Source organism: Anomaloglossus baeobatrachus, chromosome 1 (assembly GCF_048569485.1).
Source record: "Anomaloglossus baeobatrachus isolate aAnoBae1 chromosome 1, aAnoBae1.hap1, whole genome shotgun sequence".
Lineage (NCBI taxonomy): Eukaryota > Metazoa > Chordata > Amphibia > Anura > Aromobatidae > Anomaloglossus > Anomaloglossus baeobatrachus.
Genome location: NC_134353.1, coordinates 140,331,033 through 140,354,694, shown reverse-complemented (window position 1 = coordinate 140,354,694; position 23,662 = coordinate 140,331,033). Strand labels below are relative to the sequence as shown.

The window sequence follows — 23,662 nt, the reverse complement described above, 5'->3', positions numbered from 1 at the left end:
GTAGCTGGCTTTCAAGCCTATACAGCTTGGAGTAGGACAACATGTATAAAAATTATCATGTGATCGAAATACTCATTTGCCTAATAATTCTGCACACAGTGTATATCTTATCAGACAAATTTGCTTCTTTCTCTACCAGAATTGATGAGTCATTATCAAAATTTTCATTTCTGAGGTAAAATCTGTATTCAGTGAAGACTTTCGCGTTACTGAGATAGGAGATGGCAGTTGTTGCTGATGAGATTCTATGATGATAGAAGAGGGGGCGAAGCTCTGCCTCTAGCTCCTCCCTTTGTACTGTCATGATAGAATTTCATCAGTAACAACTGTCATCTTCTATCTAATAGGAAAGTTTAGCAAGGCAGTGGTCGTCTTGGAGTTGTGTTTAGGGTCGTTATGTTGGAATACTGCCCTGCGGCCCAGTTTCCAAAGGGAGGGGATCATGCTTTGCGTCAGTATGTCACAGTACATGTTGAGATTCATAGTTCCCTTATTGAACTGTAGCTCACCACAGCCAGCAGCACTCATGTAGCCCCAAACCATGACACTCTCACCACCATGCTTGACTGTGGGTAGGCCACACTTGTGTTAGTACGCTTCACATGGTTGCCGCCACACATGCTTGACATCATCTGAACCAAATAAGTTTATCTTGTCTCATCAGACCACAGCACTTGGTTCCAGTAATAGATGTCCTTACTCTGCTTGTCTTCAGCAAAATGTTTGCAGGCTTTCTTGTGCATCTTTAGAAGAAGCTTCCTTCTGGAAAGGCAGCCATACAGACCAATTTGGTGCAGTGTGCAGCGTATGGTCTCAGCACTGTCAGGATGACCCCCTCCCCCCTCTCCTTTAAGCTCTGTAACAATGCTGGCAGTACTCATACATATATTTTGAAAAAACAACCTCTGGAAATAAGGTTGAGTGCATGCGCTTAACGTCTTTGTTCGACCATGACGAGGCCTGTTCTGAGTAAAACCTGTCTTGTTAAACCGCTATAAATTCTTGACGACTATGATATAGCTCAGTTTAAGGGTGTTGACAATTTTCTTATAGCGTAGGCCATATTTATGTAGAGAAACAATTATTTACTTCAGATCCTCAGGGAATTATTTTCAATGAGGTGCCATGTGAAACTTCCAGCGAAACCTGCTCCCCATTCACATCTGAGACTTTGTAATACTGAGTCACATGACGCTGGGGAGGGAAATAACTAATTTAGCACAATTTGGCCATTTTGACTTAGGGTGTATTGACTTTTGTTGCCAGTGGTTTAGACATTAATGGCTGTCTGTTGAGTTATTTAGAGGGCACCAAATTTACACTGTTATACAAGATGTACACTGACTACTTTATATTGTATCAAAGGGTCCTATCTTCATTGTTGTCCCATGAAAAGATATCAAATATTTAAAAAAAAATGTGAGGGGTGTACTCACTTGTGATATGCTGTAAATTTTTTCTCCCATGGGGTCCAATTTTTTTTTCTGCGCTGATAGATCTAAATAGAGAGTCTCATCCAAAATAAAGAAGAGATAAGTGCATGCTATGGTTTTTTTCACAAGGACACTCCGTTCGAAAGAAGAAGCTGTCATCTGAACAGTCCTATGGAATTACATAAAATTTACTGATCTGACCAAGCCCTAACAAAAGGTGCCATCACTGAAAGAAAGCTGTTTAATGGTAAAGTGGATGAAATTAGGCTTCAAGCAGAACCTTTAATCAGATGTGAACCTCAACAAATAGATAATTTATGGACTAGGAAAAAATTGTCCCTAACACCCGGTGCTCCAAATCACCCTCGCGTTGTCTACTGCTTGACCACTAGAACAAATTATTTTGTCCACACGTTGGACCACTGGGGGTTCCCCGTGGTACTCTGGTGGGCCTGTCAGAACATGACACTATCTGTATTATTGTTATTTAATTAAAATATTCCCTGTAGCCTCACATGTAGACACAATCAGGAAACACCAGCCCAAAAGTATTTGGAAGATCCCAAAAAAACAATAGATTTTGTCTGCTCTGAGGCTTTAACCTATCAAATAAGCATGCTGTAATCAGCCGTGTGACCAAGCTGGAATGGGTACTGGATCCAACAACCAGGAATTATACACCCTACTAAAAATATGATGCTAAAAAGCAAAGAGGAATTTATTTGTCAAATCTCCCAATTCACATTGAGAATAGAGAATGCTGTCTTAATGCAGAGTAAATGTCATCCTGTAATTATTCCTATAAGCTTAGCTGTTTAGTACAAGGACATAAACTATTATAAAATGTTTCCTAAAATACAAAATTAAAGCTATCCAAATCTGACAGTGCCATAGAGATATCTGATGCCTCCACAGGTTACTACATGCCCTGGAACAGGTGAGGTGTCATTTATCATGATCTGATAATACCTTCAATTGGGATGAAACTTGTAAGGATTTCTTAATTTTTCAGAATTACTAAATTACACAGAATTACAAAGTGGACATGAGTCATGCTCAGGTAAAATGGACAGTAATTGTAGAGAGGAAGCCCCCGTAGTATCACCAACATGCCACATTGTGATCCAGAAAATTACTGCACTTTCTGTTTAGGGATTTCAGCTGAATCACTTACAGTATACCACAAAAGTGAGTACACCGCTCATATTTTCGTAAATATTGTATTATATATCTTTTCATGGGACAACACTGAAGGTATTACAGTTTGATACAATGTAAAGTCGTCAGTGTACAGCCTGTATAACTGTGTAAATTTGGTGCCCTCTAAATAAGTCAACACACAGCCATTGATGTCTAAACCACTGGCAACAAAAGTGAGTACACCCCTAAGTGAAATTGGCCAAATTGCGCCCAATTAGCCATTTTCCCTCCCCGGTATCCTGTGACTCAGTAGTGTAAAGTGGGCTTTACACGATACAACAAATCTAACGATGTGTTGGCGGGGTCACGTCATAAGTGACGCACATCCGGCATCGTTAGTGTTGCTGTAGCGTGTGACAGCTACGTGCGATTGTGATTAAACGTAAAACCGTTGATCGCATACACGTCGTTCATTTCCTTAAAATTGCACGTCGGGTTGTTCAATGTTCCCGAGGTACCACACATCGCAGTGTGTGACACCCCGGGAACGATGAACAGATCTTACCTGCGTCCCGCAGCTCCCGCTGGCAATGCGGAAGGAAGAAGGTGGGCGGGATGTTTACGTCCCACTCATCTAAGCCCCTCCGCTTCTATTGGCCGGCTGCTGCGAGACGTCGCTGTGACACCGAACGTCCCTCCCACTCCAGGAAGTGGATGTTCGGCGCCCACATCGAGGTCGTATGGTAGGGTAAGTACGTGTGACGTGAAATAATCGTTTGTGCGACACGGTCAACAAATTGAACGTGCCGCACATACGATGGGGGCGGGTACGATCGCATACGATATCGTATGTGATATCATAAGGTGTAAAGCAGCCTTTACAAGGCCTCAGGTGTGAATGCGGAGCAGGTGAGGTCAATTTGGTTTTATCACTCACACACTGTCTCATACTAGTCACTGGAAGTTCAACATGGTGCCTCATGGCAAAGAATTCTCTGAGTATCTGAAAAAAAGAATTGTTGCTCTACATAGAGATGGCTTAGGCTATAAGAAGATTGCCAACACCCTGAGACTGAGCAGCAGCACGGTGGCCAAAACCATACTGAGGTTTAACAAGACAAGTTCAACTCATAACAGGCCTCGCCATGGTTGACCAAAGAAGCTAAGTGCACGTGCTCAGCATCAGTATCCAGAGGTTTTCTTTTCAAAATATATGTCAGAGTGCTGCCAGCATTGCTGTAGCGGTGTAGGGTTGCGGGTCAACCTGTCAGTGTTCAGACCATACGCCACACACTGCATCAAATTGGTCTGCATGGCTGTCGTCCCAATAGGAAGCCCCCTCTAAAGATGATGCACAAAAAAGCCTGCCAACAGTTTGCTGAAGACAAACATACTAAGGGCATGGATTACTGCAATTTATTGATCTGATCAGACCAAGATTAACTAATTTGGTTCAGATGGTGACAGAGTGTGTAGCAGCAACCAGGTGAGGAGTACAAAGACAAATGTGTCTTGCCTACAGTCAAGCACGGTGGTGAGAGTGTCATAGTTTGGGGCTGCATGAGTGCTGCTGGCTTTGTGGAGCTACAGTTCATTGAGGGAACCATGAATGCGAACATGTACTGTGACATACTGAAACAGAACATGATCCCCTCTTTACAGAAACTGGGCCGCAGGGCAGTATTCCAAGATAACGACTCAAAACACACCTCCAAGATGACCATTGCCTTGCTAAAGAAACAGAGTAAAGGTGCTGGACTGGCCAATAAGGTCTCCAGCCCTAAACCCCATTGAGTATCTGTGAAGCATTCTCAAATGGAAGGTGGAGGAGTGCATGGTCTCTAACATCCACCAGTTCCGTTACATCATGGAGGAGTGGAAGAGGATCCAGTGGCTCCTGTAAAGCTCTAGTGAACTCAATGCCCAAGAGAGTTAAGACAGTGCTTGCTTGAAAATAATGGTGATCACAAAAAATATTGACCCTTTGGGAACAATTTGGCCAATTTTCACCTAGGGATGTACTCACTTTCATTGCCAGCGATTCAGACATTAAAAAAAAAAAAAAAAAATTTTTATAATGCAGTTTGGAATATTTGATGCCTTAGTGCACATTGGTGCTGGCTCTTTGTTGTTTCTTTGTTGAATTGGTCGGTGGTTGACCTCCACCTTGCTATGCACCCCAATTTGGGATGTATTCCATCTGTATAGATTTTGGCGTTTGGTGACTGTTCACATTGGGTCATCAGGCTTTGTCCACAGGCTATATATATACTTCATGCAGCATTTGCTTGGACCTGTCCCGCCCACAGCCATGACTCAGTCATGGGTACGGGACTGCAATAGACCAGGTGAGTGCTGCTGAGAGCAGTTCTGCTATTTATATGTGAGGCCGCATGGCACATTTTATAAAAATATTTTAGTGTAGGACTGCTTCAAATGAGATTTGCCGTGACGTGGCGAAGCAGCTCAAGAAATTGCAATTTTTTGCCAAAAATCTCAAAAAAAAATAAATTTTTATAATGCAGTTTGGAATATTTGATGCCTTAGTGCACATTGGTGCTGGCTCTTTGTTGTTTCTTTGTTGAATTGGTCGGTGGTTGACCTCCACCTTGCTATGCACCCCAATTTGGGATGTATTCCATCTGTATAGATTTTGGCGTTTGGTGACTGTTCACATTGGGTCATCAGGCTTTGTCCACAGGCTATATATATACTTCATGCAGCATTTGCTTGGACCTGTCCCGCCCACAGCCATGACTCAGTCATGGGTACGGGACTGCAATAGACCAGGTGAGTGCTGCTGAGAGCAGTTCTGCTATTTATATGTGAGGCCGCATGGCACATTTTATAAAAATATTTTAGTGTAGGACTGCTTCAAATGAGATTTGCCGTGACGTGGCGAAGCAGCTCAAGAAATTGCAATTTTTTGCCAAAAATCTCAAAAAAAAATTTTTATAATGCAGTTTGGAATATTTGATGCCTTAGTGCACATTGGTGCTGGCTCTTTGTTGTTTCTTTGTTGAATTGGTCGGTGGTTGACCTCCACCTTGCTATGCACCCCAATTTGGGATGTATTCCATCTGTATAGATTTTGGCGTTTGGTGACTGTTCACATTGGGTCATCAGGCTTTGTCCACAGGCTATATATATACTTCATGCAGCATTTGCTTGGACCTGTCCCGCCCACAGCCATGACTCAGTCATGGGTACGGGACTGCAATAGACCAGGTGAGTGCTGCTGAGAGCAGTTCTGCTATTTATATGTGAGGCCGCATGGCACATTTTATAAAAATATTTTAGTGTAGGACTGCTTCAAATGAGATTTGCCGTGACGTGGCGAAGCAGCTCAAGAAATTGCAATTTTTTGCCAAAAAACTCAAAAAAAAATTTTTATAATGCAGTTTGGAATATTTGATGCCTTAGTGCACATTGGTGCTGGCTCTTTGTTGTTTCTTTGTTGAATTGGTCGGTGGTTGACCTCCACCTTGCTATGCACCCCAATTTGGGATGTATTCCATCTGTATAGATTTTGGCGTTTGGTGACTGTTCACATTGGGTCATCAGGCTTTGTCCACAGGCTATATATATACTTCATGCAGCATTTGCTTGGACCTGTCCCGCCCACAGCCATGACTCAGTCATGGGTACGGGACTGCAATAGACCAGGTGAGTGCTGCTGAGAGCAGTTCTGCTATTTATATGTGAGGCCGCATGGCACATTTTATAAAAATATTTTAGTGTAGGACTGCTTCAAATGAGATTTGCCGTGACGTGGCGAAGCAGCTCAAGAAATTGCAATTTTTTGCCAAAAATCTCAAAAAAAAAATTTTTATAATGCAGTTTGGAATATTTGATGCCTTAGTGCACATTGGTGCTGGCTCTTTGTTGTTTCTTTGTTGAATTGGTCGGTGGTTGACCTCCACCTTGCTATGCACCCCAATTTGGGATGTATTCCATCTGTATAGATTTTGGCGTTTGGTGACTGTTCACATTGGGTCATCAGGCTTTGTCCACAGGCTATATATATACTTCATGCAGCATTTGCTTGGACCTGTCCCGCCCACAGCCATGACTCAGTCATGGGTACGGGACTGCAATAGACCAGGTGAGTGCTGCTGAGAGCAGTTCTGCTATTTATATGTGAGGCCGCATGGCACATTTTATAAAAATATTTTAGTGTAGGACTGCTTCAAATGAGATTTGCCGTGACGTGGCGAAGCAGCTCAAGAAATTGCAATTTTTTGCCAAAAATCTCAAAAAAAAATTTTTATAATGCAGTTTGGAATATTTGATGCCTTAGTGCACATTGGTGCTGGCTCTTTGTTGTTTCTTTGTTGAATTGGTCGGTGGTTGACCTCCACCTTGCTATGCACCCCAATTTGGGATGTATTCCATCTGTATAGATTTTGGCGTTTGGTGACTGTTCACATTGGGTCATCAGGCTTTGTCCACAGGCTATATATATACTTCATGCAGCATTTGCTTGGACCTGTCCCGCCCACAGCCATGACTCAGTCATGGGTACGGGACTGCAATAGACCAGGTGAGTGCTGCTGAGAGCAGTTCTGCTATTTATATGTGAGGCCGCATGGCACATTTTATAAAAATATTTTAGTGTAGGACTGCTTCAAATGAGATTTGCCGTGACGTGGCGAAGCAGCTCAAGAAATTGCAATTTTTTGCCAAAAATCTCAAAAAAAAAATTTTTATAATGCAGTTTGGAATATTTGATGCCTTAGTGCACATTGGTGCTGGCTCTTTGTTGTTTCATTAATGGCTGTGTGTTGAGTTATTTAGAGGACACCAAATTTACACGGTTATACAAGCTGTACACTGACTACTTTATATTGTGTCAAAGTGTCATATCTTTAGTTTTGTCCCATGAAAAGATATAATAAAAAAAGTACAAATATGTTAGGGGTGTACTCACTTTTGTGATATACTGTATATCTTTAGGATTATGATATGATACAATTGATGTGCAAACGGAAATTGCACTTTAATTTTGGTGAAAACGTTTGGGCCTTACAAAAGCTTAAGATTACCGTCTAAACAACTTTGGTGTCCACGTAAAAGGTTTTTTTACTTTATCCATTTAAGGCAGGGGTGGGGAACCTTTTTGCTGCCGGGGGCCATTTGGAAATTTCTGCAAACCTTTGGGGGCCGCACAAAATTATCAATGTGAAAATGAACCAACTATATTTGGTCAAACAGTTAGTTAACTCACCCCTATTGTGGTGGCTGGAGCGGCTTCTCTTTTGTGCGGCTGTGATGTTCGGTGATACTTATGTTGCTTCTCTCTTTTCCAGGTTTGTCAGGGTCTGGAGCGCAGGCAACTCTTTGTGATAATAAGATTGGTAGACTATATACATCACACAGCAGACACAGGGACTGGAGTACATAAATCACAGGAGACACATACATGACTGAAGGGGCTGTTGGCATATACATCACATAGGAGACGCAGGGACTGCTGTATATACATCACATAGGAGACGCTGGGTCTGCTGTATGTACATCACAAGAGACACCTACATCACAGAAGACACTGGGGGCACATACATCACACAAGGGGCTGGGGACATGTATATGCCCCCTCCTGTGATGTATATGCTTTCAGCCTCTCCTTTGATGTATATGCGCCCAGCCCCTCCTGTGAGGTATATGCCCCCAGCCCCTCCTGCGAGGTATATGCCCCCAGCCCCTCCTGTGAGGTATATGTTCTCAGCCCCTCCTGTGATATGTACAGCCCCAGCATCTCCAATGTGATGTATATACCCCAGTGTGTGTTGTATATATCACAGGAGGGGTTGTGGCATACACATCACAGGAGACACTGAGGCATATCTATGACAGGAGGGGCTGGGAGCATATACATAACAGGAGATGCTGGGGAACACACATTACTAGGTCACAGGGAGGCATAAGCATTGCTGTGGGGCACACACATCACTAGGGCGGCACAGAGAGCACTAGGGGGGGCACGGACATCACTATGGGGGGGGCACAGAGACAACACTAAGGGGGGGCACAGTGACAACACTAAGGGGGGGCACAGAGACAACACTGGGGGGGGCACAGAGACATCACTAAGGGGGGGAACACAGACATCACTAAGGGGGGGGAAGGGGCACACAGACATCACTAGGAGGAGACTGGGAGGCACAGACAGCACTTGCAGAGCACAGACTTCACTAGGGGGTATACTGCACTTGGGGTGGTAAGGAGCACTGGAGAGAACTCAACAGTGGGGGTGATCCACATCGCTGGGGAGTCTGCACACAGCACTGCAGGGGGCACGCTGCACCGGAGAAGGGGCAGAGAGCAGGCAGCACACAGCATGTGGAGATGCACGCTGCACCGGAGAAGGGGCAGAGAGCAGGCGGCACACAGCACGTGGAGCTGCACGCTGCACCGGAAAAGGGGCAGAGAGCAGGCGGCACACAGCACGTGGAGCTGCACGCTGCACCGGAAAAGGGGCAGAGAGCGGGCGGCACACAGCGCCGGGGAGCGGCAGCACACAGCACGTGGAGCTGCACCGGAGAAGGGGCAGAGAGCAGGCGGCACACAGCGCCGGGGAGCGGCAGCACACAGCACGTGGAGCTGCACCGGAGAAGGGGCAGGGAGCTACAGCACTGATTGAGGCACGCTGCACGGGAGAAGGGGTGTAGAGCGAGCGGCACAATGCAGGAAACGATGAAGCTGCTGTGGGACTAAACCCGCCCACAAAGTCTGTCCTGAGCATGCTGGCACCTGCCAGAGAAAGAGCTCATTGGTGCGCGCTAGCAGCGCCTGTGAAGCCTTAAAGGGCCAGCGTCCGATAAGATCACGGCAGTGGCAGGAGCACTGCCACCGCGGGGAATCTGCCTGGGGGCCGCATAAAAGGTCTTGGCGGGCCGCATGCGGCCCGCGGGCCGGAGGTTCCCCACCCCTGATTTAAGGTCAAAAAGAAAAGAAACTGATAATCTACAAAAGATGATGGAGATTAACACACAAATCTAACCAAATAAAAGCATGAAAATCCAAAGCACAAGACTACTCCGGAGAATAAGTGACCATTTATCTGGAACAGCACGCCATGGAAAAACCATTGTCAATCTTAGACCTCCATGTCCGTGACAATCACGCACGTTTTTAACGGACGTGTCAGAGGTGCGTTTTGCCCTCCGTGAGCCATGTTTATGGCACACGTGTGTTCTCCTTGTGTTATCCGTGATAACACATGGAGAACGGGAACTTTCTGCTCACCAGTCCCTGGCATTGCTGTCCGTGGTGCTGATCTTCGGTCCTGCCGACTCCCTGCTGCTGCTGCTTCCGGCCCGCAGAGGAGTGAATATTCAATGAGCATAATGAGCGGGGGTTGGAAGCAAGTGACAGCAGCGGCAGAGACAGCAGTGCTGGAGAAGGTGACTACAGATTTTTTTACAAACATGTGTGTTTTCTCCGGTGCGTGTCACACGGATCACATCCGTGCGGTCCGTGTGCGGGCCATGTGACACCTGTGATGGAGAAAATGGACATGTCTATGTGTGGAGCACACAGCCCACGTATGCTTCACACGTACACACAGTCCATAGCAAAATTGATTTGAATGGGTCTACGTGTGCCCGTGTCTTCGGCACGTGAGGAAACGGACCAAACACGTACCGGAAATACGGACGTGTGAAGGGGGCCTTAAACAAAGCTTTTGGCTTTTTAGTTATCATCTGAACACAGGTTTGGCCCTCACCAATACAGTACAGTGATTATTTCAGAAAACATATTTTAACTCCTCCAGTTCACCATTATAGTGTGTGTTTCATACCTCTGCATCCTAAATTTCCCATTGGATAGAAGTAAATATGGCCATTAGGCCCTCTGCGCACTAGAAAATGGAATTTTCTTAAGAAAATTCCGCAGGCTCAGAAAGATTTACGCACCCGCAGAAATAAAACGCAAAAAAACACACCGAAATCCGCATGCGTTTTGTTGCGTTTTTTCTGCGGGTTGGTACATGTGTTTTAATGCATTCAATGCAATAAAGCACATTGAAAAAAAAGGTCATTTCCTTCTGAGATACATAGATAGAGGGATAGATAGACAGATAATCAATAGATAGAGGACAGATCAATCAATAGATAGAGTCACTGTGAAGACACAGCAGCTCTCACGAGCGGTAATGTGTTCATATTACCGACTGTGAGAAATGCCCTGTAGTTCCCTCTGCAGTCTCGTTACGACGCTGCATTGAGTGTGTGTCAGTTGCGGCTGGATGCAAGCGTCGTGGGACCTGTGTGGATTACGCCGGAGCTGTGTGTTGGGGGGTGTAATAAAATAGTAAAAGAGGGGGCTTTTTTGTGTTTTATTTAAAATAAAGGATTTTTTGGTGTGTGTTTATTTACTTTACTTACGGGTTAAACATGAAAGCTGTCTCATAGACGCTGCCATGAATATGCCTGGACTTAAATGGCAGTAATCCGCTGCCATTTAACTCACTATCACCCTGATTGCCACTGCATCACGGCAATCTGGAAGAGCCAGGGACACTCCGGGACTGTCGCATAATGGATGCGACAGTCCCGGGGCAGCTGCGGGCTGATATTCTCGGCTGCGGGAGGGGGGGGGGGGAGGCATTAACCCTGGCCCTCGCCCTCCCCAGCCTGAGAATACCGGGCCGCCGCTGTGTGTTTACCTCAGCTGGACGGTAAAAATATGGCGGAGCCCGCGTTTTTTGTTTTTTTTATTTTTATATGTACGTTTGATTTGTATGTGTATTGTATATGTGTGTCTCTGTGTGTGAGTGTGATGTGTGTGTGTTCTGTGTCTGTGATGTGTGTGTGTGTTTACTCTCTGCTCCGCTTCCTCTTCCTGTCATAATGACATCACTTCCCTACAAACCGCAGGCAGCGATGAGCATTACCGCAGGTAATCCGCAAAATACCGGAGTGAATAACGCAGGAAAACGCAATGAACCGCACAGAATTTGCTGCCTGCGTTATTCCCTGCGGGATTTCACGATTACATTGGAGTCAATGGAGTGAAATCCTGCAGTGACGTGCGGAAAAGAAATGACATGCAATTGTTTTTGCTGTGGTAATCCCGCAGCAAAACATGCAGCTGTGAAAATCCGCATAGTGCGCACAGCATTTTTTTTCCCCACAGTATTTGCTGGTGAATCACTGCAGAGATGTTATGAACATAACATGCAGCGAAACATGCAGCAAATCCGCAGTAAATCCGCGGCAAAAAACGGCAAATGCGCACAGGGCCTTAATCTCTCAAAACCTAATTCAGGAGTTTACAGATTAACAGATCTGGTAATCAGGTTATTTGATAGGACAGAAGTTATGCAACACAAAATTTCTAAGTATATGACAAATTTATGGCATAGTGATTTGGATATGCAATTTGTGATCAGCTGTGGGCCCTTCATTCTTTGATTTTGAGGGTCCAAAAGGTTGGACATGGTAAGCAGGACAGTTCAGGGCTTATGGGCTTAACCCCAAACATGGTACCTGAATCAAGGATAGGGCAGTTACTGACACAGGTATGCCTAGTTTTTACCTGGAACACATTTTACTTAAAGCACCACTCCAGTGTTATTTTTTTCCATTGCTGCGGGTGTGGCACTTTAATATTGCAAGCCCCCTGTCCCCAATATTATACTCACCCTCCGGTGTTTTCATACTTTTCAGGCGCCAATTCAGTCCTGCAGCGCCGTCTTATGACTGTATCTTCAGACTGACTGGAAATCAAAAGTTACGTCACAAGCAATGCAAGTCTATGAGAGCAAGAACAAGTCTCTCATAGACTTATATTGAGTTGAAACCTGCGGCGCGCTCCATGAAACCCTAGAGCTGCCACAAATCACAGGAGACTGAGTGGAGCAGTGGCGATAGAAGATGAAGCTTCCGGAAGGTGAGTATAACACAGGATGCAGGGGACGTAGATCTAATTCACCACTCCAGTGGTGCAATAAAAAAAGTAAACCCTGTAGTGGTGTTTTAAGGCAACTCAGCATGGCAGTTACAGCCTCTCAAAGATGGCACAAGCTTCACAATGGTACTGAGTCTATTCATTAAATGTAAATAATGAAGGGTGAGTCTGTGGTACCCTTCAGTGGTGTGCTATGTTTAGGGTCAGAAGCCATGTAGTGCAGAGTAAACCACCTGCACCAATGCCAACCATACAGTGATGGAGTATCCTCGCAATGTACCATCACTTTGTCAGATAGAAATACTTCTTTTACATTTAGGCGTCTTTGCTTGTGTGGCCTCTGACATATAGGTCATAAGTAACAGAAAGCACATTAGACAAAGCAGCCGTTCAGACATCCACACCTTACAACAGTGTACGGAGCTCAACCAAGAACTCAGGTACTTACTACTAAAGTCTTGGAACCTGTTGTAGGTTGGGAAAACATGTCCACTATGTCCACCATAGATCCAGAATTGCATCATATACATAATTGTATCATAGTACTAGACAACTCTGCTAAAGGGGTCAACTGGGGCTGTTACTGAGATTTCATCTTAAACCTAACTCATCATAGTCATAATGTCATAGGTGAGTCACGTATGACAGACAGTCATGTGGTTTCTAGCAATCAAAGGTCACAGTGTTTGGCTGCACAGAATGCTCCCTGACTTTCCATTGTTCCTGCAGTCAGTATTCATTGGTATAGATAGCTTTCCTGCTGTATTAATTTCTCTCCCTTTTGGACACAGCAGAAGCTTGACTTCCCCCCCAGCTGCTGATTGTCAGTATTCCCTTGGTGTTTACACATCCCTTCCTTCCATTGGACTGTGCTGGTGATATTTTTAGTTCCTTCAAGCCGAGGTTGCAGGCTTGTACTCCTCTGTGGTTTTGTTGCTGAAAGCTTTGCTGCACTCCTACCTGAGTCATCTAATGATAAGTAGCTCATGCTTTCCCCCCTGTGTGTCCCACTTGTGTTTTCTCTACTGTAGTGTTAAGTGGGGTTGACAAAGAGCCCATCCCATCTGTTCCCTATTTAGGGCCCAGCATTAAGGATATCTAGGGTCAGGTATCCAGGTCGGCACATAGGTGCAGAACCTATCTAGGGTGGTGAGGCACCAGCAGTAAGTTCGGTCAGGGGTCACCATCTTCCCTCTCCCTAGACACAGGGTTTCCCTTCCCTTGTGTGCTTGGTACTTCCCCGTACCTAGTGTGACATATACATCAGTGTATTGTTAAGTGATATTTCCACCCAGAGAATATTTTTTTTTACAAACTCCCTTTTTTCGTCATTTTAGGGGTAAATACTTTTAATCTACCTGTAAGGCTTCATTCTCAAAACCTGTGAGGTAGTTCATGGTGGCCGTATCAGCGCTGCTCAGCTGTAGACCCTTCATGTGCCGCTGTGTAGTGCATGACTCCATATGGCCTTGTATTATGGAGACATATGGGGGAATACAAACATATAAAGTCATAGGAAAGCGTAGTTCCTAGACAGCTAAAGTTCTTTACCAAATCCAGGCATAAAAATGTCTGTGCACAATTATTCCTATAACAATAATACACTGATGATGTGCCTCCGAAATGCCTATATATTACATGCCTAACAGCAGCATTGCTGAAATATAAGAGATAAATGTAAACTATTTCCATATAGGCCAGTGTGGACAAGCCTCGTGCCGCATCATAATATCCCTCCTGAAGAAAAGCAAAAACCAACAATCTCGGAGTCCTGATCCCAAATGTTCAGCGAGGTTTACAGCCCAATCAATAGAAACAACCTAAAATAACAAAAGAAGCAATAACACGTTTTCTGGCACGAAAATAAAGAAGGATCGTCTCAGGTGTTTGACTGGAAGTAAATGTAAGGTTCTTACCGGAGAGCCAGTAAGTGACAGATTAGAAACAGCAGTGATTGTGAGCACATCTGGAGATCATGATGAAGGGATGGCTATCAGAGACCATTCATGTCAGAGCTGCCATATTTATGGGTGTGTAAGGGGATAAAATGACACAATACTGTATCCTATAATAACAGGTATTCTACCCATTCCTCTCTTGTAGATAATTCACTGTTATGAAAACAGAGCGGCACTTTAAACGCCCGGGCCGACAAGCAGGACTTCAAAGGCCAGCGAGGTTTATGCTGGTATGTCTACAACACGCTTGGTACTGCTGTTATTAAAGCATGAAATGCGACAGATGTGTACAAGGAAAGATCTCCTTCTCGATCAGCTCCATTAAATTAGTTTACATTGGGTCAGAATTAGGCTGCTTTCACACTACGTTTTTTTAACATGCGTCATGAACTTTTTTTGCTGTAAAAGTGGATCCTGTTTTTACAAAGAAAAACGCATGCAAACGCATGTGTTATTTTGCAGGATACTGTCTCTTGAAGTTTATGGACAGGCATTGAAGTCATGTGATCGGGCGTGAGGGGAACTGAACGTGATAGACTGGGAGCCGGCATCTGACAGCTGCGGACGCTGGTAACCAAGGTAAACATCGGGTAACTAAGCGAAGTGCTATGCTTGGATACCCGATATTTACCTTGGTTACGAGCGTCCGCAGCTGCTAGAAGCCGGGCTGCCTGCTCCCTGCACACATAACGAAGGTACACATTGGGTAACTAAGCGAAGTGCTTTGCTTGGATACCCAATATTTACCTTGGTTACGAGCATCTGCAGCTGCTAGAAGCCAGGCTCCCTGCTCCCTGCACACGTAACCAAGATAAACATCGGGTAACTAAGCGAAGCGCTTTGCTTGGTTACACGATATTTACCTTGGTTACGAGCGTCCGCCGCTCTCAGGCGGGGGGAGAGAGAGAGAGAGTGGGAGTGAGGGAGGGGGAGAGAGGGAGGGGGAGAGAAAGACTGATCACGCCAGGCTGGTTTCTGGGCATGCTCAGTAGAGCAAGCAGGATCCTGTCTATCAGCATGCCAGCGTTCACATGCGTTTGCGTGCAGTATAGTCAGGATCCAGTGAAAAACAGTATTTGGACGCAGCTCAAAAACGCTACAAGTAGCGTTTTTGAAAAAAGTTGAAAAACTGAAAGTCGCTGGATCCTCACTATAACGCACGCAAACGCATGTTGACGCGAGTCCATTGCAAATGCATTGAAATGAAAACACATTTGCACTGGATCCGTTTTTGCGTTAAAAAAAATGTTCATGACGCATGTTAAAAAAACGTAGTGTGAAAGCAGCCTTACAGGGCAATGCAACCCCAGCCCAACTGTTCCATGTGGGAAGACAACCAGGATCTCTCAGGGACCATAGGTCACTTTTGAATTTCTTTTGCACTAGGAATAATTGTCAATGCACGGTGAATGTGATTTTATAGATTATCACGCAAACGTCTGCTGCCCTGTAGTTCTATGGCTGCACTCATACTCAGCAACATGAGAAAACCTCTTTATGATTATCACTGCTTCTCCTTATTATTCTTTCAAAGGCAACCTGTCACCAGATTTTTGAGTTCTAAACCAAAGCTAGCACCTTAAGCAGCACCCATGCTGCATTATATAAAGGTGCATCTTGTACCCTGACTCCCCCTGTGAACCCCACAACTAACTTTATAAAATCTTCCGCCATCCTTGGGTTTAGTCCAATGGGTGTCCTAGGTTGCAGCTACAATAGAAATAGCTTTATATATCAGTCCATCTCTATGTAATAGATAATAAATGTATTATATACATATATATATATATATATATATATATATATATATATATATATATATATATATTTATTACACACACAGTACAGACCAAAAGTTTGGACACACCTTCTCATCTCTAGAACAACTATTAAGAGGAGACTTTGTGCAGCAGGCCTTCATGGTAAAATAGCTGCTAGGAAACCACTGCTAAGGACAGGCAACAAGCAGAAGAGACTTGTTTGGGCTAAAGAACACCAGAAATGTACATTAGACCAGTGGAAATCTGTGCTTTGGTCTGATAAGTCCAAATTGGAGACCTTTGGATCCAACCACCGTGTCTTTGTAGAAAAGGTGAACGGATGGACTCTACATGCCTGGTTCCCACCATGAAGCATGGAGGAGGAGGTGTGATGGTGTTGGGGTACTTTGTTGGTGACACTGTTGGGGATTTATTCAAAATTGAAGGCATACTGAACCAGCATGGCTGCCACAGCATCTTGCAGCGGCATGCTATTCCATCCGGTTTGCGTTTAGTTGGACCATCATTTATTTTTCAACAGGACAATGACCCCAAACACACCTCCAGGCTGTGTAAGGGCTATTTGACTAAGAAGGAGAGTGATGGGGTGCTACGCCAGATGACCTGGCCTCCACAGTCACCAGACCTAAACCCAATCGAGATGGTTTGGGGTGAGCTGGATAGCAGAGTGAAGGCAAAAGGGCCAACAAGTGCTAAGCATCTCTGGGAACTCCTTCAAGACTGTTAGTCACCGGAAATGGTTTTCTACCTCTTGAAACTCATCAAGACAATGCCAAGAGTGTGCAAAGCAGTAATCAAAGCAAAAGGTGGCTACTTTGAAGAACCTAGAATATAAGACATAATTTCAGTTTTTTCACACTTTTTTAAGTATTTCATTCCACATGTTTTCATTCATAGTTTTGATGTCTTCAATGTGAATCTACAATTTTCAAGCGGGCTTTACACGCTACGATATGTCGGCGGGGTCACGTTGTAAGTGACGCACATCCGGCATCGTTAGTTATGTCGTAGAGTGTGACAGCTATGAACGAGCAGAAATACTCACCTTCTTGTTCATCGTTGAGACGTCGCTCATTTTCAAAATATTGAACGTCAGGTTGTTCTATATTCCCGAGGTAGCACACATCGCTCCGTGTGACACCCCGGGAACGATGAACACAGCTTACCTGCGTCCCACGGCTCCCGCCGACAATGCGGAAGGAAGGAGGTGGGCGGGATGTTTACGTCCTGCTCATCTCTGCCCCTCCGCTTCTATTGGCCGGCGGCTGTGTGACGTCGCTATGACGCCGAACGTCCCTCCCCCTTCAGGAAGAGGATGTTTGCCGCCCACAGCGAGGTCGTTTGGAAGGTAAGTACGTGTGACGGGGGTTACAACATTGTGCGACATGGGGAAGAAATTGCCCGTGTCGCACAAACGATGGAGGCGGGTGCGATAAATTGTAAGGTATAAAGCAGCCTTTGGAGTCATGAAAATAAAGAAAACTCTTTGAATGAGAAAGTGTGTCCAAACTTTTGGTCTGTACTGCGTGTGTGTGTGTGTGTGTGTGTGTGTGTGTGTATATGTGTGTATGTGTATATATATACACATATATACACACATATATATATATATATATATATATATATATATATATATATATATATATATATAATTTAGAATCAATCATATATAAATCTATATAAATATTTCATATTATGTACACAGTATTTATTTAAATCACTGTATCATAGTTATTAAGTATATATCTTGCCCACATCTGTTACTTACCACAGGTGAATTTCAACGAGCATCACATGCTTGAAGCAGAGTTGTTTACCAACAATTTGGAAAGGTACCAAATTTTCAGGCCTATTTTTGGGCTTTTGTGTGAAATTATGTCCAATTTACTTTTATTTGTGCTGTTCCAATCCACAGAAAGGAAATAAAAATGTATATAACAAAACAAGTGTAATTGCAATAATTTCTCGTGAGAAATAGTTCATTTTCTGGAATAATTTCAATGGTCTCAACACTTTTGGCCATAACTGTAAATAAGTATTGAACACGTCACCAATTTCCTAAGTTAATATATTTCTAAGGTGCTATTGACATGAATTTTTCACCAGATGTTGGTAAGAACCCATCCAACCCACACAGGCAAACAAAGCAAAGATGTCCATAAATTAGGTGTAATAATGAAAAATGACACAGGGAAAAAGTATTGAACACATGAAGATGGAGAGGTGCAAAAAGCTATGGAAAGTCATGACACCAGATGAAATCTATCAGTAATTAGGAAGAAATTCTGCCACCTATTAAAAAATAATGTTAGCTGGTTCAACTGATGGCCTATAAAAAGGTGTAAGATAACCAAGGGGCGCACACAAGAAACATGTCTTGATGGGTAAAACTAGTGAGCTGTCTCGAGGCTTTTGCAACATTATTGTTACAAAACATACAAGTTACAGAAGAATTTCTAAACTATTGAAAGTTCCAGTGAGCACTGTTGTGGCCATAATCCAGAAATTGAAAAAACAATTTCACTATATACCGGTCTCGGCCAGGTGCTCCCCACAAAATTTCAGACAGAGGAGTGAAAACAATTATCAGAAGAGTTAAAAAGCCAAGAACCACCTCTGGAGAGCTTTAGAAATATCTGGAATCAGCAGGTACAATTGTTTTAAAGAAAACAATAAGAAATACATTCAATCACCATGGCCTGCATACACAATGTCAGGTTTCCAGGTTTTCCAGTTCTCTTTTGAATGAGCTTGCCCTCGGTTAACATGGAGTTTACTGTTCTGTTGCCCTACTTCCTGTCCAGCTGCTTAAAAGGCCGCCTCTAAGCCTAGTCCAGTACCTGAGTATACTGCTTGCTGTGTGCTCCTGCTTTGCTGCTGCTAATCCTGTTTGCCTTTGGATCCTCCTAAAGACTACCGACCGACCGACTCTGGACCTTACCCGGTTTCTCAAGCTGTGCCCGGATTCCGTCTGCCATCTTCGGTCAGCACTCTGCCCGGTTCTCTCTGGTTCGTAACCACTCTGGACATTCATCCCGTACGGACACTCCTGGACTTTTACCGCTTGCCCCTTGTGTCCCGGCTGCTGCGCATTTAGGCCTTCCGGGGTGATTGCCGGACAGTCCCTGTATAGGGGTTCGCTCTGGTGGTCTCCCTGGGGGAGTCCGGTGCGTGGCCCCGGGAATTCCCTTCGCTCCGTTTCGGGAAGGTATTGTGTGTATTTGTACCGCCGTGTTTTCCGTTGTGTATCTACCGTGGTTACATATTATAAAACATCTTGTACCAAGAACTCGTCTCTGATTGTCATTGCCCTACGCTATCGAAATCCTCAGAACATATATAAGTATCACACACAATCACTACGCAAGACTACATTGTTGACTAAAAAGTGCATTTAAAATTTGCACAACACTTAGACACTACGAACAGTAGTGTCTAACTAACTACTAACTAACTACTAACATACTAACAGTAAAGTTAGGAACATCATGGTCTGGGCCTGTTTTTCAGAGTATGGCACAGACAAACTTCATAAAATTGAATGAAGGATGAATGCACAAATTTACCACAACATTCTTGACAAAAATCTGCCGCCAGCTATCGGGATGATGAATATGACATGAGGCTAGACATTTTGCAAAGATAATGATCCCAAACACACTGTCACAGAGTGTGACAGGATAACTAGGAATAGGGGAGCCTAAACTGTGTCTCAAGCTATGGAAAGCCTAGCTGACCCTGAATCCAAGGGTATGTCTGAAGGTGACGAAGTTTGGGCCGCCTTCCTTACACTAGCTCCTGAACAACCCTGGTCTAGTGGCTCCCCTCCCTCCATTCAGGAGAGGCTGGGACAAGAGTGGTTAATTCCACACAAATAAACAGACGGAGGGAAAACAAAAATTCAAACTCACAGAGGTATAGACAATATGTGATCAGGAGGAAACTAAAGGAAGGGAGGAAATAATCAGACAATAAAAGTATTTCCACAACACACAGAAGTTCACCAGCAGCAGGATAGCAAAGCACAAGGACCGCGATCGCCTAAAGCTATCATCGGCATGGGAGAACAAGCTCTAATCTTAAAAAGGGTGGAGGCAACTGTGATAGGTCTCCTGCAAAATGGTACTCAAGCAGTAATCCACAGGCTAGCAAAAATTAACTCCTGCAAGCCCGATTACTAACAAGAGCATAGTTGGTCGACGCTTGAGCCTGTGTGCGCAACTCAAAAGCAGCATTGTGTGGAGTGCCTAACTCTGCTGTGTGAACAGCATCACACATAAGCGGGCTTTACACGCTACGATATCGTTAATGTTTTATCGTTGGGGTCACGTTATTTGTGACGCACATCCGGGGTCATTAACGATATCGTAGCATGTAACACTTCTGTGCAACCTAAAACGATCGCAAAAGCGACAAAAATTGTTTGCCGCGGAGAGGTCGTCCTAAAACAAAAAATCGTTTACCTCTCATTAGCGATGTTGTTCCTCGTTCCTGCGGCAGCACACGACGCTATGTGTGACACCGCAGAAGCGACAAACATCTCCTTATCTGCCTCCACCGGCTATGCGGAAGGAAGGAGACGGGCGGGATGTTACGTCCCGCTCATCTCCGCCCCTCCGCTTCTATTGGCCGCCTGCCGTCGCTGTGACGCCGCACAACCCGCCCCCTTAGGAAGGAGGTGGGTCGCCAGCCAGAGCGTCGTCGCAGGACAGGTATGTCCGTGTGACGGGGGTAAGCGAGGGGGGCGGGTACCATCGCTTGCGATCTCGCTAACGAGATCGCAGCGTGTAAAGCCCACTATAGTCCTGACATTCTGCAAGTTTTAAGCCAGACACACACAGCCAAGGAAACTCTCAATTGGATTCAGAGATAGAAAATAAAGCTGCTAGAAAGCCCCAGCGAATCATAAATTCCATAGAAAATTGGAAACAGAACCTTCAGGAGTTGAAGAGTATTTTTGTGAAAGGATGGACCAAAATCACACCTGAGCAATGCATTTAACTGGTTTCTCCATGCAGGAGGTGTCTTGAAGCAACATCACCAACAAAGCCTTTTGCACAAACTATTAAATGAATTTCAGTAAGCATGTTCAGCACTTTTTCCCTGTGTCATTACTCATTGAGAGAATTTGGATGAGTCTGGTTGGTTTGTGACTGCTAGTATGCAAATTGCATACATGTAGTCACATAACCACCTATTTGCATTGGCAATACAGGGGAAACATGACAGCATGATTACTGTAAAATTCAGCAGTCTGCAGTCACATAATGTGCCTGCAGACTTTTGACCCAAGCTTGGGCAACCCTTATAACCTGGCGCCTCTGCAACCAATTTTCTTTTTTATGATTTGCATGTCTCCCTACCCTTCTTTAAAAACTTAGAACTTTTATTAATTCCATTGACATATGAGGGCATGTTTTTATACTGGACAAGTCATAGTTTTGAATGACACCATCCAATTTCCATGTGATGTTCTGAAAATGGGAAATAAAAATCCAAGTAGGATGAAATGCTGAAAAAAAATGTAATTCCGACATGTTTTGGGGGGGCTTGGTTTTACAGTATTCATTTATAAACTTCATACCATTTTCTTTATCAGGCCATGATGTGGCTAGGGCTGTGGTTAAGAGCATGGCTTAAAATTTAGACACGAACAGCACAATGCATAATCTGTACCTGTTTTACAACTTGGAAAGTTGGGAGGTATGCATACATGAAAACAGACGTATAAAAAGTCTTACATTTATGTGAACTTACCCTTTTCTCCAAGAGTTCTAAAAAACCTGGATGAGCCCTTCCATACTGGAGGTGTATCCAACAGCAGCTGATTCAGGTCCTGAAATACAGACGGATTGCACTGTTATTTACAAAGACCCTCAGAAGCAGCTTATCTATTATTACTTATTGACGGATTTATTCAGTTTTGCTCCAACAACGTACAGTTTGCACAGAATAAATATCTGCATATATGGCAATTCTGGACTTCACATTATAATCTACTGATGTTTGCATTTCATTTTATTACTTTTTTCATAGAAGCTGGTAAGGAGCAATACAGAATAAGGTCGGGGTCACACTTGCGTGTGACTTGTGCGAGTATCGGATCCCACTGCCCGGAACGGCCGCGGCTCTCCTGACAGGAGCGGGTCAGCATCGTAGAAATACATACAGCGGAGCCGCTCCTGGCAGAAGAGAAACCAGCCGGTTCGGGCAGTGAGATCCGATTCTCGCACGAGTCACACGCAAGTGTGACCCCGGCCTAAGAATGTCCTTACTGCAGATCTAAGCAAACTGCAGCCCGCCGGCAAAATCCAGCCCTTTAGAGGTTCCTGGTCAGCTTACAACCAAGGCCCATGAGTTGGGGGGAGTCCATGGCTAAATGGCACCACAATCCCACCTGCCGTCTAGATTTGAACAATGGTGGATTAGGGAGCAGGGATGGGCGAACCCGAACTGTAAAGTTCGGAGTCCGTACCGAACACATGGTATTCGTGCACACGATCCCAATCACAAGCTTTTCTGGGAAGCTAGTGTTACAGTTCGAGTCCAGTTCAGGTCCAGGGTCTGTAAAAAAAGCAAATTATTAAAAAACATTATGATCATACTTACAGGTCCCGCAACGTGTCCTGCAGACGTCCTGTCTCCCGACGCTTCTGCATCCGATCATTGCTGTGCTGCTCGGTAACCACCAGTGACTAAAAGGACCTTCCGTGACGTAATAGCCATGAGACCAGTCACGTGTCAATGTTGTGTTACCTCATTGCCTACAGACTGGTCACAAGACTATGACGTCAACAAAGGTCCTGTTACTTTGTAACTTTTATTGTCACTGTGCGAGTGTTGCATCGCATCACGGCCCAATCTCCCGACAAGAGTGGGTCATCTGCATGTGTTTCCATGCAGCTGATGCGCTCCTGTCCTGAGAGCATCAGGCAGTGATGCCAATGCGAGACTGCACGAGTCATACCCTCATTGTCAGCCTGTTTCTCGCTCTGCACAGAGTGATGTAGCACAGCTGACAGTGCTCTCTGCTTCTCACTTTGTATAGACTGTATCTTTACAGAGTGAGGAAGCTGATATTGCTGTCCTTGTGGATTACATTGGACTAAGGATTGTTTTTATAATAAAGATGGAGTTTCTAAATGTTTTTTTTGTTTTATTTCTAATAAAAAAAAATTTCTGTGTTGTGTTTTTTTTTTACTGTCTACTAGAAATTTATGGTGGCCATGTCTAATTTGGCGTGACCCCATGAATTTCAGGCTTAGTACCATCTAAGAATATAAAGCTTGTATTAACCCCTTTATTACCCAGCGTGCTACCCGGCTCCAGGTCCGATGGACGAGCCAGATAAAGCTCCTGGAAATGGCACTAAGAAACAATGCGCCATTTCGAGGGGTGGCTGTGGGCTGCCGAGAATCCCAGCCCCCAGCTGTCT

The 23,662-nt window shown here is 44.4% G+C and overlaps 1 protein-coding gene across 3 annotated transcripts in view; it reads right to left on the bottom strand.

The window, feature by feature from the left end:
- MICU3 (mitochondrial calcium uptake family member 3) overlaps positions 1 to 23,662 on the bottom strand; it is a 258,476-nt gene that overhangs the window by 152,457 nt on the left and 82,357 nt on the right. For all 3 annotated transcript variants that reach the window (XM_075347080.1, XM_075347078.1, XM_075347079.1), the window contains exon 4: positions 21,985 to 22,063. In XM_075347080.1, the coding sequence (XP_075203195.1) occupies positions 21,985 to 22,063 (79 nt within the window). The remainder of the gene's footprint in view (positions 1 to 21,984; positions 22,064 to 23,662) is intronic.